Source organism: Exophiala oligosperma (genome assembly GCF_000835515.1).
Source record: "Exophiala oligosperma strain CBS 72588 unplaced genomic scaffold supercont1.4, whole genome shotgun sequence".
Taxonomy (NCBI): Eukaryota; Fungi; Ascomycota; class Eurotiomycetes; order Chaetothyriales; family Herpotrichiellaceae; genus Exophiala; species Exophiala oligosperma.
The window spans coordinates 2,737,756-2,753,451 of NW_015622821.1; the positions used below are offsets into that span (position 1 = coordinate 2,737,756).

The 15,696-nt window shown below is 51.5% G+C and overlaps 6 protein-coding genes across 7 annotated transcripts; 4 read left to right on the forward strand and 2 right to left on the reverse strand.

The window, feature by feature from the left end:
- PV06_05070 lies at positions 1–3,578 on the forward strand (the record flags this gene model as incomplete). 2 transcript variants are annotated; one of them, XM_016406038.1, is made up of 7 exons in its annotated part: positions 1–28; positions 100–284; positions 377–1,591; positions 1,657–2,076; positions 2,143–2,408; positions 2,486–2,686; positions 2,771–3,234. In XM_016406038.1, the coding sequence occupies 7 exons, from the start codon at positions 14–16 to the stop codon at positions 3,232–3,234; spliced, it is 2,766 nt and encodes a 921-aa protein (XP_016264244.1). The 2 variants fall into 2 exon arrangements, with proteins under 2 accessions (XP_016264244.1, XP_016264243.1); XM_016406037.1 differs by lacking the exon at positions 1–28 and having other exon boundaries at positions 153–1,591; positions 2,771–3,578.
- PV06_05071 (uncharacterized protein) lies at positions 3,126–5,350 on the reverse strand. Its single transcript, XM_016406039.1, has one exon. It carries the CDS (start codon positions 5,167–5,169, stop codon positions 3,598–3,600), a length of 1,572 nt encoding a protein of 523 aa, XP_016264245.1. The 5' UTR covers positions 5,170–5,350; the 3' UTR covers positions 3,126–3,597.
- Positions 5,351–5,427: 77 nt separating this feature from the next.
- Positions 5,428–7,229, forward strand: PV06_05072 (uncharacterized protein). The gene is made up of 2 exons (XM_016406040.1): positions 5,428–6,282; positions 6,335–7,229. The coding sequence occupies exons 1-2, from the start codon at positions 5,660–5,662 to the stop codon at positions 6,816–6,818; spliced, it is 1,107 nt and encodes a 368-aa protein (XP_016264246.1). The 5' UTR covers positions 5,428–5,659; the 3' UTR covers positions 6,819–7,229.
- A 638-nt stretch (positions 7,230–7,867) lies between these two features.
- Positions 7,868–8,190, forward strand: PV06_05073 (uncharacterized protein; the record flags this gene model as incomplete). The annotated part of the gene is made up of 2 exons (XM_016406041.1): positions 7,868–7,923; positions 7,989–8,190. 2 exons carry the CDS (start codon positions 7,868–7,870, stop codon positions 8,188–8,190), a joined length of 258 nt encoding a protein of 85 aa, XP_016264247.1.
- Positions 8,042–8,497, forward strand: PV06_05074 (uncharacterized protein; the record flags this gene model as incomplete). The annotated part of the gene is made up of 1 exon (XM_016406042.1): positions 8,042–8,497. One exon carries the CDS (start codon positions 8,042–8,044, stop codon positions 8,495–8,497), a length of 456 nt encoding a protein of 151 aa, XP_016264248.1.
- A 692-nt stretch (positions 8,498–9,189) lies between these two features.
- PV06_05075 (uncharacterized protein) lies at positions 9,190–15,174 on the reverse strand. Its single transcript, XM_016406043.1, has 4 exons — positions 14,913–15,174; positions 14,421–14,852; positions 14,245–14,368; positions 9,190–14,195 (listed from the first exon to the last, which is right to left on the reverse strand). The coding sequence occupies exons 2-4, from the start codon at positions 14,824–14,826 to the stop codon at positions 9,662–9,664; spliced, it is 5,064 nt and encodes a 1,687-aa protein (XP_016264249.1). The 5' UTR covers positions 14,827–14,852; positions 14,913–15,174; the 3' UTR covers positions 9,190–9,661.
- Between the last annotated feature and the right edge of the window lie 522 nt (positions 15,175–15,696).

The window sequence follows — 15,696 nt, forward strand, 5'->3', positions numbered from 1 at the left end:
CTCCAATTTAATCATGTCAGAACACTCGGTAAGTGCGGCCGCGCGGCACACTCCCTCTGGACAGAAGATCATGAATTAATGGGGAGAAATCGCGAGCAGATCGATGGTCCGCCGGCCTCGAAGCGGAGGAGGATCGCCCTTGCATGTACACCATGCCGGCAACGAAAGGTCAAATGCGACGGGCAGAAACCTCTGTGTGGGCAGTGCGAGAATCGCAATTCGGGACCGCGATCATGCAACTACGTGGTAATTGCCAACAGCGAAAAGCGCCAGAGCGAGAAAGAGTCAGTTCGTTGTCCCGTCCAATCCAAGCCAGAAATGGATTATCTTCACCTTCGATATACTTGACAACTGACTCTCTATTTGTCATCACCAGGTATATTGCATCTTTGGAGCGACAACTCGCTGAACACCAACAAAGTATCTCGATTCTGAGAACGCAACAACAGCCACAGGATGCGTCTGGCAGCGCCGCGGATCTCGCTGAGTCGGAACAGGGGCAGCGAATCGACACACCAACCGCCAACTTTTCCATCCGGTCACATACTCATGACGATGCTCAAGACCCAGCCCCTCCCAATTTTGCGGGCTCCCCGACCGAAGCCATCACCATGCCTGACCAGCCATTCACGCAAACCCCAAATACTCACAACCGAATGCGCTCTGTAGCGCCGTCTCAACATTCGACCCTGCACTCAGGACAAACTCATGCTCGAGAGTCCGACCTCTACCACGATCAACGGAGTGTGCAAGGTCACGACTCTGAACAAGGTCATCATGCTTCCAGTCCCGTGGACGCCATGGGCACCGCTATTCGGGGAGGCAGTTTCCGGTGTGACCCTACGGATGAATACTACGGCCAATCCTCGGTGGTTTCGTTGATGAAAGAAGTCTCTCAACACCAGGGATCAGATTCGCAGCCTGCATTTGTGGACGATCGTCTGAGCCGGCCTACTAGAACCAGACAATACGCTCCGTGGAGCCGGTCTACTCTAAACGAGACCGATTTTGCGAGGCTCATGCTTCAGCCCAGGTTCTCTTTGCCTCCACGAAGCATGGCGGAAAAGCTATTGGACATTTACTTTCAAAATGTCCAAATATTTTATCCTCTCGTACACTCGACGAGCTTTCTCAAAGAGGTCGACCGTCTGTGGCAGAGCCACGAGCAGCATCGCGATGATGATGACGACGACACATATCTTCCGGATATTGGATTGGGAGGTCCAAACTGTCAACCCACAGTGTTCTTTTGTGCATTGAATGCAATGTTTGCCTTGGGATGCGAATTCTCCGATCTACCTTCAGACGAAAAAGCAGCGGCGGCACTTGTGTATACCGAACGCATGAAAGATCTGTTGCAAATACCCATACTCGACAGTGGCAATTTGGCGTATGTTCAAGCGTTGCTACTTGCAGGCCAACATTTGCATTGTACGCAATACCCGACGCAGTGTTGGAACGTGGTCGGCCTGGCTTGTCGAATGGCACTAGGGCTGGGCTTGCATTGCGAGAACGGCAACGAGAATGGTGGGATATCATTGGAAACGGAGATTAAGCGCAGAGTATGGTATGGCTGCGTTCAAATGGACATGTATGTGGAGTGGACGATCTCGTGGAAAGCTCGAGAAGCATTAACTAATTAAATCGACATCACAGGCACGTTAGCATGACCCTAGGACGACCACCTACTTTACACAACGTGAATGTGTTGCCTTTGCCGAGACCCATTGACGACGTCTACCTTGTTCCTGGCACTCGATCCTGCGAGCAGCCAGAAGGTCACATGGCCGTCACGGCATTCAACGTTGAGAATTTGAAGCTCGCCAAACTACTCGGGAACATATTGGAGAAAATCTATCACACTGCATCGTCCCAGTCCAGCCCTGGGCCCTGGTTGAACGAAAACCCAGCCCCAAGCGCCGTCCATCGCGACATTAGTGCCATTATGCACATGGATTCGTGTCTCAAGCAGTTTGCCGACAACTTGCCAGAAGCGTTGCGGTGGGACGGCAATGCGAGTATACTATCAGAGGGTGACTCGGTCTTGCAACGACAGCGCAACGTCCTACAAGCCAGGTGAGAACCTCGTCTCCGCGAAAAAGGTCTTTAAGACGTCAATCGTACTAAACATACTCGTAACAGGTTCATACATCTCAAGGTCCTTTTACATCGTCCGAGTTTCAGCGCTCACCGTTTCTGGCTACACCAAAAACGGAGGAGAGGCAACCACCAGGCTTCACAATCCCGACATGAAACAAGCCTGTCACAGACGACGGGATTGGAACTGGTCATAGCAACGCGGGGTCGATGTGCCGTCGCATGTGTCGAAAATGCCTGCGACCTTATATTGTCGATTAGCAATGCCACGGCGATCAATGCCACCGGTGCGTGGTGGTGGAGCTTATTCTGTACGTCCCCCTTCCAAGTTATGCATCACAGTCGGCTCGAGATGTCAACTAACCAATATCTTCGGGTACATGTACAGACATTACCACCGCTGCCATCATTCTGATCCTAGCAGAATCTTGTGAAGAACTTGTGCGAGATTTGGACAGAGACACAATGCGACTGGCGTGGGAACATGGCACCAGGACCTTGGAAAGGATCAGCCATAGTCGATCCGTGGCAGCTGACCATTTGTTGGCTTTGCGAAATTTCCGGAGCCGAGCGTTGGCTGCTCAAGATAGTGAGTGCCTGATACTCTTATTGGCCCTTTGTGAGATATTTTTTCCTGTATGTTTACCAACACATTTTCTCGTTCGTTACACAGAAGTCACCGTCGACGATGATAACGAAGCACGAATCAACTCGATTGCAAACTTTGCAGGAACACAACAACGGCAACAGCAGCACGCCGCTAGCGTCAACAGCAACCAACCAACGAATGGTTCTTTTCTATGGCCACCAGGAGACTATGATCGAGGTTCGCTGGGCCCGGATCAACACCACCAAAACCAAACAGCCATGGGAGTCGACGGTGGTAACGAGGACAATAATTTCGACAACAATGACATGGCCGCCACCACTGCCTCGGCCGCGGGCGGCGCAGGTGGTCAACAACAAGGTTGGTTGTTTGACAACGACGATGATGACAACAGATTCGACGCCGCCAACATGGCATGTCTCCGACCCTTTACCGATTGGGACTTTACTCTGGAAAACATGGTGTGGCCGTCGCCGGACAACAACATGTGGAATTATTCCGATGTCAATACTGTTCCATACCTTTTTTGATGTGGTACATTCATTATGTACAACAGGCTCCCAAGGCACTCTCTCTCTCTCTCTCATACATGCAACATTGTCTCTTGATTCCAGCATGTGGCGTCTGGAAAACATACTGTATAATGTACGCCGTACACGGGTCAATATGGTCCCTCGGATTCCTGCGGGTGACGATTTGCCCTTTGTAGAGCTGGCCCCGATTTGTGTACAGTACTAATAAACAATGTCGACGTTGGTAAATATGATATCCCCTAAAGAACGTCCAGACTTTTTGAGCAGGGTATAATATACAAAGTTGAGAGGTGTGGAAAAAAAGAGCGCGCGCGCACACACACAAACACACAAATGTAATTTATACATTGGCAAATTGTCTTACCCCCTTCTTCTTCTCTCCCACACACTCATGCCAGAAGTAGCCGCCGAACCTTCTTCACCTGATTGTACGGCACGCATACCACGGTCGTACTCGTCACTTCCACTTGCCCGACGCTCTTTGTTCAATATGGCGTCAAATTCCTTTTGTGCCTGTTCACGCGCGAGTTGTCTGTCGGCCTCGGTGTTGGAGAAGGAGAAACCGGCGTCTCCCCCTCCTCCTTCTCGGTCGTTGCGTTGATCAGATGGCCGTTGATAGAATGAGTCGTCAGTGCGAGAAGAAGTGTCCCTCTGCCAATCTGAATGAGGAACCACTGGTTGTTGCTGCTGCTGCTGCTGTTGTGGTTGGCCTTGGAAGCCTTGGTTCGAATTCGACTGGCCTTGCGCATTGGAGTATGTTGATGATCTCTGATTCTCGCGACGGATACGAGCCCAAGAGCCAGGGAATCCTCCTGATGTTGGTCCTGGAGTAGCCATGTCCGGATCATTGCCGGCTGTCGGAGAGGCATCGTCGTCATCAAAAAAGGACGAGCCTGGTGACGAACGGGAACCATTGCTATTCGATTGGGTATATTGTGGTGCGCCGGTCCTGTTGTCCCATCTCGTGGAAGGGTTTGATTGTCTCGAATCACGAGCCCTCATCGATAAATCACCCATTACGCCAGTGTCGGTGGTTCCATCTGTGAATGAGCTGTCACCACTGTATCCGTCACTACCGGAATAGTCGGTTCGATCAGAGGCTCTGTTGTTGTAATATTCTTGCGAGGAGTCCTGGTTGCCGTACTGAGGGCCGTCTTGAGTCTGTGTCTGGGTAGGAGGCAGGTTCTGTCTTTGGTCGGGGCCTCCTCTATAGCGGTTCGCAGATATTCGGTCCAGGCTACCCTTGATCTCCATCATGAGCCCCTTGGTGCGCTCGTCCTTGTACAAGCCGTACATGCCAAAGGTGTCGCCGGCGGCCGCGAACAAAGGTGAGGCGGCAAAGACGGCCAGTGCGGCCCAGACGTTGAACCTCGTAAATTGCCACATGAATTGCGCCTGTCTGCCCGTGGCTATGGCCCAACGTTTGCTCGGGAAGCTCTGGTACTCTTCCATGGGACGGGGACTTCGAAAGGGAAACTTCATCTTGTCGTACGTCCTCCAAGCTATCAGACCTCCCGCGACGCATCCCGACAGGTTCCCCCACAGGCTGTAGATGGTCCTGTTCGTGCTGTAGAACGCCATCGCCTCGGCTTCCGTCTGCGTCAACGGCCGGCCGGCCAGGTTCTCGGTCCCACGGATGAAATCGATGACGGTGATGCCCGATATCTGTGCACGCCTGGGTCCTCCAAAGAGCCATTTTCGTTTGAGGGTCCCTATCGGGATGGATTCGAAGGCGAGGCGGTAGGTGCGAGGTATGCCCTTGAGCTCGTAGCCCAGCTGGAGGGTTTCAGACTCGACCTGGACCAGGTACTTGTTGCGAATTTGCATGATCTCGGCGATTCCCCCACCTGGGGACTCGCCTTGTTGTATGGGTCGAGCACCGGGGCCCATGGCGGAAGGGAGGGAGGATGAAGGAGGGCCTTGGGAGGTCATGGTGGCGGTGGGAGAAGTTGGGTCGATGGCTATCTATGTGCTGACTGGCAAGACAACCAGGCCATGACCTGTAGCAGACTTTGATCTTTAGGAGCAAGAAGCGGGCAAGGAGATACAATCGGTGAGGTAGTGGTGTTGGTAAGAGAAAAGACTGCTGTGTATATTGTCTGCGATGTTTTTGTCGACTCTCAGTGACGTCGCTATTTAGAGAATCAAATTAATTCACCCCACGAAAACCCCGAACACACTTGGAACTCACCACAATCAACCAAAAGACCCAAAGAGACCACAAGAAACCCGTTCACCTTCGTCCTTTGACGACCACAACGCATCCCTCATTCCTTATCTCGCCTTCCACCATCCTCACCACCGACATCTCCTCCCTCCGTGTCTCTTGAAGCGCCCATTTTTATCTGCGCACGCCACCTCGAGCGCCGCATCTCATTAATCGAAGTTTTTTTGACCGGCCTCCCACTACGTTTCTTTCAACATGCCGCCCAAAGGCAAAGTGGCCGACCAGCCCAAGAAAACCAAGGCCAGTGTCGAAGATAAAACATTTGGCATGAAAAATAAAAAGGGTGGCAGTGCGAAGAAACAAATTGCCCAACTCCAGGCACAAGCCAAGTCAAACAAGTCGCCCGAGGAGAAACGAAAAGAAGCAGAAAAGGAACAGAGAAAGAAGGAGAAGGAGGCTGCTGAAGCGGCCAAGGCAGAGGCTGCCGAATTATTCAAGCCCATTCAGGTCCAGAAAGTACCTTTCGGTGTCGACCCGAAGACGGTGCTCTGTCAGTTTTTCAAGCAAGGCCATTGCGACAAGGGAAGGAAATGCAAGTTCAGCCACGATCTCGACGTGGGAAAGAAGGTGGCCAAGAAGGATCTCTACCAAGACACTCGAGAACAAGAGAAAGAGGACAAGGAAAAGGATACCATGGATGATTGGGACGAAGAAAAATTGCGCAAAGTCGTCGTCAGCAAACACGGCAATCCACGCACGACGACGGACAAGGTCTGCAAGTACTTCATCCAGGCGGTGGAGGACGGGAAGTATGGCTGGTTTTGGACTTGCCCCAATGGAGGCGACAAGTGCATGTACAGGCACAGTTTACCACCTGGGTATGAAGACGTCCATTTTCTGCTGGCTAATCATTACTGACAAGGTGAACAGATTTGTACTCAAGACTCGAGAGCAGCGACGTGCCGAGAAGGAACTCATGGACAAGTCTCCATTGAAAACGCTCACCCTAGAAGACTTTTTGGAGTCTGAACGACACAAGCTCACAGGGACTTTGACCCCGGTGACGCCCGAGTCATTCGCCAAATGGAAGAAAGAGCGTATGGACAAGAAAGCCGCCGAAGAGCAAGCACGAAAGGCCAAGGAAGCCACCGGTCGAGCCATGTTCGAAAGTGGGAACTGGAAAGGTTCCGAAGATGAAGACAGCAGTGATGACGACGACGACGATGAGGGTTCATTCAACCTTGAGGCGATGCGTAGAGAGACTGAAAGGATCCGACAGCAAAAGGAAGAAGAACGACTGGCCAGAGCCAACGGTGGGGTGGTTCCTGATGACAACAACGAAGATACAGAAAGTCCAGCGGATGCGTCTGACAGCAACGGTGATACGGGAGACGGCAGTGGAGGACAAGGCTGAGAAAGAGGTGTTTGGGTTATTTTTATATGACACTCTGATACCACGCCCAGCGAACGTTTAGCGAAACACATCACGGAGTACAGGCACAAGACAGACTCGACTTGCGATTAACCCCGGTCCAAAGGAAGCATCCGGGTTTCGCAGAGATCACTTATGAAATTTATGGGAGGAAAAGCGTGTCTACAAAACAAGCTAGAGGCTTCTCTGATACTACATTGACGATTCAATACGATGGATGGGTCGCAGTTGGGGAGAGTAGTTGGTTTTGCCTTGTTGACCTGGGTGAGTTGAGACCGTCTATATAGCTATGGTCGAGATAGATCACTCGTACGAGACAAGGATCACATGAGAACGAGAACAAGACAGACTGACTTGAGGGAAAACACCATTCTTCTATTGCTATAATATGTGATATGATTCAAAAGGCACATGTATCCTTCCATATACTCCGTAGGTCTAGATACTATTGTGTACTTGTTGCGGTTGTCTCCGGCCCGACTCCGTTTCCCCGCAAAGAGAGTCTCAGAGATTCCGTACTTCTGCTCTTTTGAACTTATCCGCTTCTGCTTCCTCCGCCACCAATCGCCTGATTTCGTCAGTTCAGTGACAAGGAACAAGTACGAGACTCGCAGCCCTTCCGCCGGAATGGAAAAGGTCGTGTGCTCATCACTATTACTGCTCGCCTTCGCCCTCTCATATTAGTCGAGAACGCCATTTCTAACGGATCAAGTACTCTCCCTCTCTCTTTCCTATCAACATCATTCCTCTCCCAAAGGACACACAAGCATAGATTTCCCTTGGAACTTTCGCCCTTGACACCACACGCTTCTACGAGTTTGAGCTTCGCAGGCCAAGATACCAATCAATTATTAAAGTCAAAGCGAACGTTATTTGCGCCCCATTAGACAGTTTCGAAAAGCTCGTTCGAGCTCCAGACGGGAACCCGGAAAGAAGATTACAACAAGACTACCTGGTCCGACCGACCTTCCTCGCATCTCCCTCTGTCTGCCACCGACGTCAATACGTCAACCAAACCAAACCAAAAAAAAATGTCATCACAACCTCAGAGCTCTATTCCTGGGTATCGCCCAGCACCATTTCTCACGTGCGTTGACACAAAACTACTTTCTCTGGTTCCTCGACTGACAAACTGACATTGACCAAAAACAGGCGCGGCAAAAAACTAGTCCTCCTTTCCATCTTCTTCGTCCCCGTCGTCAGCTATGCATGGCTCAAGAGGCTCGAAGCCAAATCCAAAGAACAAACGCGACTCCTCGAGGAAGAAGGGAGGCGGAACTGGATACAGGAGAACCAAAGGTTCAATAGAAAAGACCTCAGCGTGGCAGTTGGCAGGAGCGGAGGAGGCGTCTGAATTTCCAACCCCAAACGGGGGTCAAACAATACTCATGATACACCGAGTACCTGTTTCGTCGTATGGGATACAAACAGACGAGCAGTCTCGCCGTCACCCAACGACTCGATTTCATCAAGACAGCGAGGAGAAGGATGTCATGGCCGACGACGAAAGCTCAGATTGTCCCTCGTTTTTTCCCACTCTCCATCCGAAAGGTGTACGGATCTACCCTACAGCGTATACATCGTGTGAAATGAGAACGACACCAAGCACCCGAGGGAACGAACGAATGAAACGGCCCCGTGGACGACACGTCATGCCATGATGAGAAAGACGATGTGATGAATGATCTTTCTTGGAAGATGTAACTCTGAGAAATTTGCGGAACTACCACCACACACCACGACAGGGCATGATGTGACAATGACACGACAAAACTAAATAAAGACTCAAGGGGCGAAAATGTATCATCCCACAGATCTACATCTTGGACACATCCAGCTTGACACCTATGGAAAGAGGACACGCCGCGTTACAAAGGCGTCAGCGTCGCGCGCCATCCTCGTGTATCGCACCCAAATCCATACACCACTCACTCCTCAGTAGTTCGATGGCCCCATCCAGACTTGAGACCTTTTCTCCTCTTCTCTTTCAAGCGAGAAAGAAATGACCCAGCAAATGAACATTAACACGAAAAGACACGAGTACACAGATGACAAGGATCCACACGGACCACGTTGAGTGAGTTACATGCCTGTCTATATACCTAGGTTACCATGTTTCTCCCGTCCTTTAAGACCTTACGCTGCGATGCGTCGCGGTGAGATATATACGAAACCAGACAAATGACATATGCCTTCCCTATCGGGAACATGTACCAAGTAACTTGCCATTTACTTGTACATCATCATTCGGGATGGTTCAGATCTATAATCCAATGACACGATTCACTTATCAAGTTACTCCATATCATGTACCCATCTGGCAAAAAAGAAAAACATTCTCGACGGGTTCATCCTCATTACCATTCTTCATTCCCCTCCCATCGTTCTCCCCCCCCTGTCCACTATCTATATTCCTATGAAAAAAAGAGGGCCAATTCAAAAAAAAGGCCACGCTTTAAAGGATCGTCGAGAATTGAAGCGACGACGACAACCAAACAGTACGATCGCTGTGAACAGACAAAAAGGCAGCTCTTGCGAGCACATGTGGTCTGGTGTCGACGTGACCCAAATCTTTCTCTTTTCCCTTCTGCTTTTCCGTTGGTCCCCGTCAGATGGAAGATCTCCCTTCCCCCCTATCCTTGTCCTCCCTCCACACTACTCCAAATTTAACCACAATATCATATCACGTAGGTTTTGCTTCTGCCATTGATGCATTGCCACACACACCTGCCCTCTGATCTTCAGTCAAACTAGTCTCCATCAACCATTGCATTTTACCATTACACATCTCCAGCCCAAACATCTGTCTCTCTTCCAAGATCTTCCTAAGAATTCACACTCCCAGCCATCGCACTAGGGATACTCTCGTAAGGAGCGGCATATTCCGAATTCATTCTCGGGCTCATGGCTTGGTTGTCATCCCCACCCTTGCGTCCACGACTGGGACTTCTCACTCGCCCGGCAAAGTTACGGATCTTCCCCAACAGGGCTCCCGATCCATTCCCACCGCCACCATTACTCTCGTGGCCAGACCGTCCGCGGCGATGACCTCCTCCTCCTCCACTTCCTGACGGCAGAGCCGCTGAAAGTTGTGCTTCTGAGAAGCTGGTAGGAATTGCCGACATGGGAAGTGGTACGTTGGCTGCCTCGGGTTCGAAAGTTCCCAGATTTGAAACGCTGGGACTCGCGAGTGTCATGGTTGCCGGCTTTGGCGGAGGTGGAGGCGGAGGAGGCGGAGGCGGTGCTGCCAGATGCTGAAGTTCTGGAAGGATCGGTGGTGGTTGCGGAGGCGAACCCATGTACGCTGAGCTATCAGTGGGAGGGGAAGACATTGTAGGCATTTGTGGCTCTCTCGGTGACGTTCGCACACGATCACGAGATGTACCTCGACTCAGCGAAGACGCCCGTGCTTCAGCACCCTTACTGCTTGAGCGACTACCAGCAATGCGATGGTCGTAAGCTGGATGTTTGGGGATCTGGGAGAGGAACTCCAATGACACAGGAGCGCGCGCAGACCCTGGTGAGCTTATGTCTTCGCGTGTGGGCGGGCGGTAGACCTCACTGGTCAAGAGCTCTGTCGCAATAGGTGGCACTGGTATTTTGTTTTCGGGGGTAGATTCGGTCACTTGCATGGCTCTTGGAGTGGAAGGTCGTTGTTGACTGAAGCCTCCGCCGGTGCCGTCCTTTTCGGATGATGGTCGATGCATTTGGGCACTCGTGATCGTTCCATCGTCAGTGTAAGCCCTGACCATTGGAGGCATGTTACCCGTTGACGCAGACTTTCCATGAGCACCAACATGTAGGGGCAAGGGAATGTTAGGTGCTGATGGTCGGCGAGTAAGTGACTGCCTCCGAGCTTCAAGCTGCTTTGCTGCAGACTCTTGTCTGCCCCTATCATTGAGGATTTGTGGCTGACTTGCGGGCCTGGGCTCTTCTTGTGGAGTCCGTAGTGTAGGCAACATGTCCTGGAGATCATCAGGATGGGCGCTACGCTCGTAACCAGTGTCGCTGGGCCGACGATGACGCCGTTGTCTATCGCTACGGCTGGTTTTCCTGCTCAATGATGCTTCGTCTGCTTGTCGACTTCGAGATCTGGCACGTGGCCTGCGACGGTCAGGAGATGGGTCTCGTTTCGCGCTTGTATCACGTTGAGGTTGTCTGCTCGTACTGCGGTGTAACCTGTGTCGATCCCTTGAAACGAGTCTCAAAGCCGAGTCCTTGTCGAAGCGACTTTGCAGGTCCTCTTCCGAAGGGATCATGGGTCTTGGTGACGATGGAGATCGATGTCCGGTTTTCTCTCGTCTCGACGCACTCCGACCCCTGGGGGAGAAAAGCGTAGCGTCCGGACTTGTCTGTCTACTTGGAATACCGCTGCCACCCTTACTCCTTGTAGCGCGCGTTTTGGAACGAGACCTATGTCGATGTTTCGTGCCCTTGGCTGTCGAGTGAGACCCTCGTCGACTTAGCTTCGACATGCTGCCAGGTGTCCCAACTCGATCATAACCAGAAACGTTCGAGCTGTACATGGAATCGAAGCTCTCCACACTGGTGCTATACATTCGCAGATCTTCGGGAGACATTGGCACAGGTGATGAAGGAGACCGTTTAGCAGCAGGAATAGTTCGTCGACCCTCGCCTGCGTCGTTGACTGTAGTGGTTCTACCCCTCCTTCTTTCTGACAAGTCGTCCCTAGATGTCTTGCTAGCACTGCTGTAACCACGTGCTCGTGCGTGCTTTTCGTAAAAGTGTGCTTGATCAAGGCTACTGATAAATTGATCGATACTTTTACCCGTAACAGCTGGGCTTTTTGTAATGTCCCTGTAGCTTTGGCCCGTGGTGGGTGGGCTCGTGAGTCCCGCATTGGTCTCGATCTGCGTGTTGGAATATGTTCCAGTCGTAGCAGGACGACTGATTGGGTCTTGGTAGCTAGTAGGAGGTAGATATTCCTGTTGGGAGTTAACTTGTTGTACTGCCATCGTCTGGATTGAAAGACCCTCTGGTTTTCTGCTTTTAGAATCATTCCTCGGCCGTGATGTGTTTGGATCTCCGCTCTCAGCAGTTTGAAACCGAGCCCTTGATTCAGGAAACCTCATCCCGCTTTGTGGGCCGACAGCTGTTTGAGGGGTTTCCTTCACTGGAGTGGCTGAAGAAGGCTCATATCTTGCAGAAGTAAGCAATGTAAGGGCCTGTTTAGATTTCTGCTGAGGGTCGTTTCCCGCTGGCGTCATTTGATGGTCACCATCATCCTTGGATGCCTCGAGATCAGTAGGCACCGAGACAGACCGTTGAGGTGGGAATTTGGGGCCGTCCACATCGACAGGTGTTTCGCCGATTGAAGCTAATCGGCTAGGTTGAAAGCCACCTGGAGTTGCAGTCTTACTAGACAGAGCACTATTAATGCTACGTATATTGTTTAACCGATATGAACCTAAACCGCCAGGTGACAGAGCAGATCTATCAATTGCGGATTCAGCAATAGGCGTAACAGCTGCGGCAACGGTTGGAGTACGGTCATCAGGCTTGAGACCTGGAAACTTGAATTGGTTATTGGGCTGTGCTCCGAACGAGGTAATGAGCTTCAGTGCTGATGTCTGAGGCGTGATCCTGGTCCCTTGGGCCGCAGCAGTCCGGTATGGAGTGGGTGGGGTGGGCAAAGAGGTCATCATATGTGGCGGAGGCATTGCGACCGGAGTCGGAGCGTCTACCGTCCGTCGTCTCTCCAACATCTTTTGGTAGATGGCAGGATATTCGGCTGGCTCTAGGTTCTGCACTTGTGCAGGCTGCGAGCTATGCTTTTGCTCTATGAGGACTTCCGCAGGCTCTTGAGCAAGCATTTGTGCTTTGGGAGATGTCCATGGGTCGGACGGTTCGACGCCAGTGCAGGAGAAGCATCGAATGGCCAAAGATTGTTGAGAGTTCTCCACCACATGTTCACCCCATCTGCGAACAAGGTAGGACTGCCGTTGCCAGTCTTCAGGGTAGACGAGGCATGTCAAGAGAACAGCGTCCATGTACTGATTTCTCGAAACATACACCTCAATAGCGTCACTTCGGTCGCCAAGAGCGAGCATCAAAGTGGCAGCGGCATGTATGTCCCCGTGGCTAAGCATTTTCTCAATAAAGACCTGAGTAATCTTCTTCGCGGTGACCTGGTTGCTTATGGTTCCCAAGGCCAGCAGCATCCAGTCGAGTTTTGAGTGGAGTTTGGTCGAACCCATGATCTCGGCAAGGTAGTCGGGATCTTCATCCAGCCACCTAGCGAGAAAGATGGCGTTCTGGCTTTCACTTGGATGCCGGCTCAATTCGTCACGAATAAGGTCATGGATATCCTCGTCCCAGCCAAATACACAACTCAGCATCTGTCTTCGAAAATCGCCGGACGTCAAATGACTCTCATCGACCGATCTCGGCGCTCGATATGGTACGTCGTGGAGGCGAGCTCTAGTGAAGGGAAACAGGTCGACTAACGGCCGTTCTTCAGGGCTCATGATAACCTCTTGCCTCAGACGCGATCCCTTTCGGTTTGATCTCGACATGACTGGAGACTGTGGCAGAAGTCCTTGCGCTGAAACTTGGTTGGGCGTAGCCTGAGATTGAATGCCAGTATCGAATGACGTCGTTGTGTAATCGGTTCTCCCGGCTGGCGAGATGATTTCGTTAATATTAGCCTTGATCCCCGATTTCTGTGAGCTGATGGTAGACTGAGGACTTGGGGCGTTGTTACGCTCAAGTCGGGCAGCTTCAGATGCGCGCAACTCTCGACGGGCACGTACAAGAGGAGAAGCAAGTTCTTCTTCACTCTCGGATGTTGTCCAAAGAGGACCTCTGATATCTTCTGCCGGGGGTGTTGGTGGGATTGTGGTGGGCATATGACGGACATTTGCAACCATTTGAGCACGTTCAATATCATATTGTTGCACCGTATAATCCGGACCGAGAGTGAAAAGTGTTCCAGTCGGGCCATGGCATGCTATAGCCTTTACTCCTTCGATTGTCGGAATAGGATCGTAGGTGACATGCTTAGTCCGGACATCCCACGCCCAGGTTTTGCCCTCAGAGTACTGGACAATGCGACCATTCTTGGACCATGAGATCCAATTCCGGCCAGGAAGATACACATCAGAGCGCTTCAAGACACGTATGACACGAGGTGGCTCTGCTGTTGGAGGCTTTGAGACACTCCATACTCTGAGATCTCCATCGGCGGTCTGAGTGGCAAGCATGTCGGACTTCTGTTTCGAAGATGAAGCATGCCAAGTTAAAGTGACAATTGGAGAAGGGCCACGCGACGTCGTCAACGTGTGAAGGATGGTGAAAGACGGCTGCAACGCTGCCAACAGGATGGAGCCATTGTTATACCTAGGGAGTATGTCAGGATGGTACATGAAGCGCGACATCTAGGACCTACCCGATCGCATATGTCTTGCAATCTGATGATGGCGCAATCGCTGTGATGGGATCAAATATAGTGCGAGCCGATATGTGGTCACTAGTAGATGGTTCGAACAAGATTACTTCCCCTTTCGCGTTACCTGAACAATGTAAGCACAAGAGAGCCATCCTTGGCCTGACACGTCAACTCACCAAATGCGATATTTCCATTTCTCATCCAGTGTGCAACCTTGAGGGGCTCATATGATACAAAGCGAGAATATTGCTCGCCCGTGAACAAGTCCCATACTATCGCCGTTTGCCCAACGTCGTAGGTCACAACTAACCTACCAGCCCCGGTCTCGCTGACATTGTCGGCGGAGATGAAATGAATATCTTTGGTATGCTTCTCGAAGCGTCGTTCTAGGGCTAGAGTGTCATGATGCAGACACAACACCACCGGACCTTGGGCGATCAACAAGAGAGATGCGGTCGAAGCACACGGGTCGAATGAAGTTTCATCGGGGGCAGGTCTCGCTTTCGAATTCGACGGAACCGCGACTCCTTTGGCTTTGTTCGACACCGATCGTTGTCGCGAGATGCCTACGCCTGCAGACATAGCCGGTGAAGTTGGCTGGTTCGCGACTGTCCGGGTATCAGCACTGTATAAATTGTACCCGGCACCCTCGAAAGCGTTGTGTGTACCTCTTTGGCTATGCCGCTCCCACGTATGACATGATTCCGACCAAGCTACGCCAATATATCCAGACAGTCGGTTATTTCAATCAGGCCTGGTTCCTCCGTCGTGCGACCAGGAAAGGGTAGCAGCAGAAACTGTTCTTCTTGTGCAAGCGACCGTCACTTTAGATAAAAGCCAATGCCGCCGATGTAGCCGCGGGGCAGGGTCGTTCTGCAGCGACCCAGATAGGAGGCCCAGGAGGTCAATCTGCGGATGCTGTGATCAGATCAGGAGAGAAGCGATATATTGCGCAGGTCTGCATGTACAGGGTCCCCCGGGTCCCGGAGAAATGAGGAGCGTATCTCGTGTACGAAATGAACATATGAAACAAAATCTTTGGATGTGTTGAACGTGCAGAGTATACTCCCGTATGAGTGCAGCCAGATGATCGACCAGACCACCTGATCTCGTCGAGAGGCGCAGCAAAGAAACAGAAAAGCAGTGGTATTAGCAGCAATCAAAAGGTACCAACGACATGATGGAAACACGGCTGCGAAGCTCTACTGGACCGCGGGCAATTGATTGCAGCCCCGCAGCCCCCAGCCTGAGAGCAAGCAATCATGATTGGGATGAACATCTAGCCCGAATGCAAGGTGATCTGATGGAGAAAAGGTCGAGGTGCAAGGAGGTGCAAGGAAAGGTGCAGTTGGTGGAAGATGGACAGGCACAGAAGCTGTTCGGCGCTTACAGTTTGGCGATTGGCTCTCGAGCCTGCACTGTCACACACCAAGCAACCACCACGCCGCCAAT

Excerpts from the sequence above, each read along its gene's own strand:
- PV06_05072 (XM_016406040.1), top strand. The coding sequence starts at position 5,660 with ATGCCGCCCAAAGGCAAAGTGGCCGACCAGCCCAAGAAAACCAAGGCC. Across the intron at positions 6,283-6,334 it reads AGGCACAGTTTACCACCTGG|ATTTGTACTCAAGACTCGAG; the intron begins GTATGAAGACGT and ends CAAGGTGAACAG.
- PV06_05075 (XM_016406043.1), bottom strand. The coding sequence starts at position 14,826 with ATGTCTGCAGGCGTAGGCATCTCGCGACAACGATCGGTGTCGAACAAA. Across the intron at positions 14,369-14,420 it reads AAATGGAAATATCGCATTTG|GTAACGCGAAAGGGGAAGTA; the intron begins GTGAGTTGACGT and ends TACATTGTTCAG. Across the intron at positions 14,196-14,244 it reads TGCAAGACATATGCGATCGG|GTATAACAATGGCTCCATCC; the intron begins GTAGGTCCTAGA and ends CATACTCCCTAG.
- PV06_05071 (XM_016406039.1), bottom strand. The coding sequence starts at position 5,169 with ATGACCTCCCAAGGCCCTCCTTCATCCTCCCTCCCTTCCGCCATGGGC.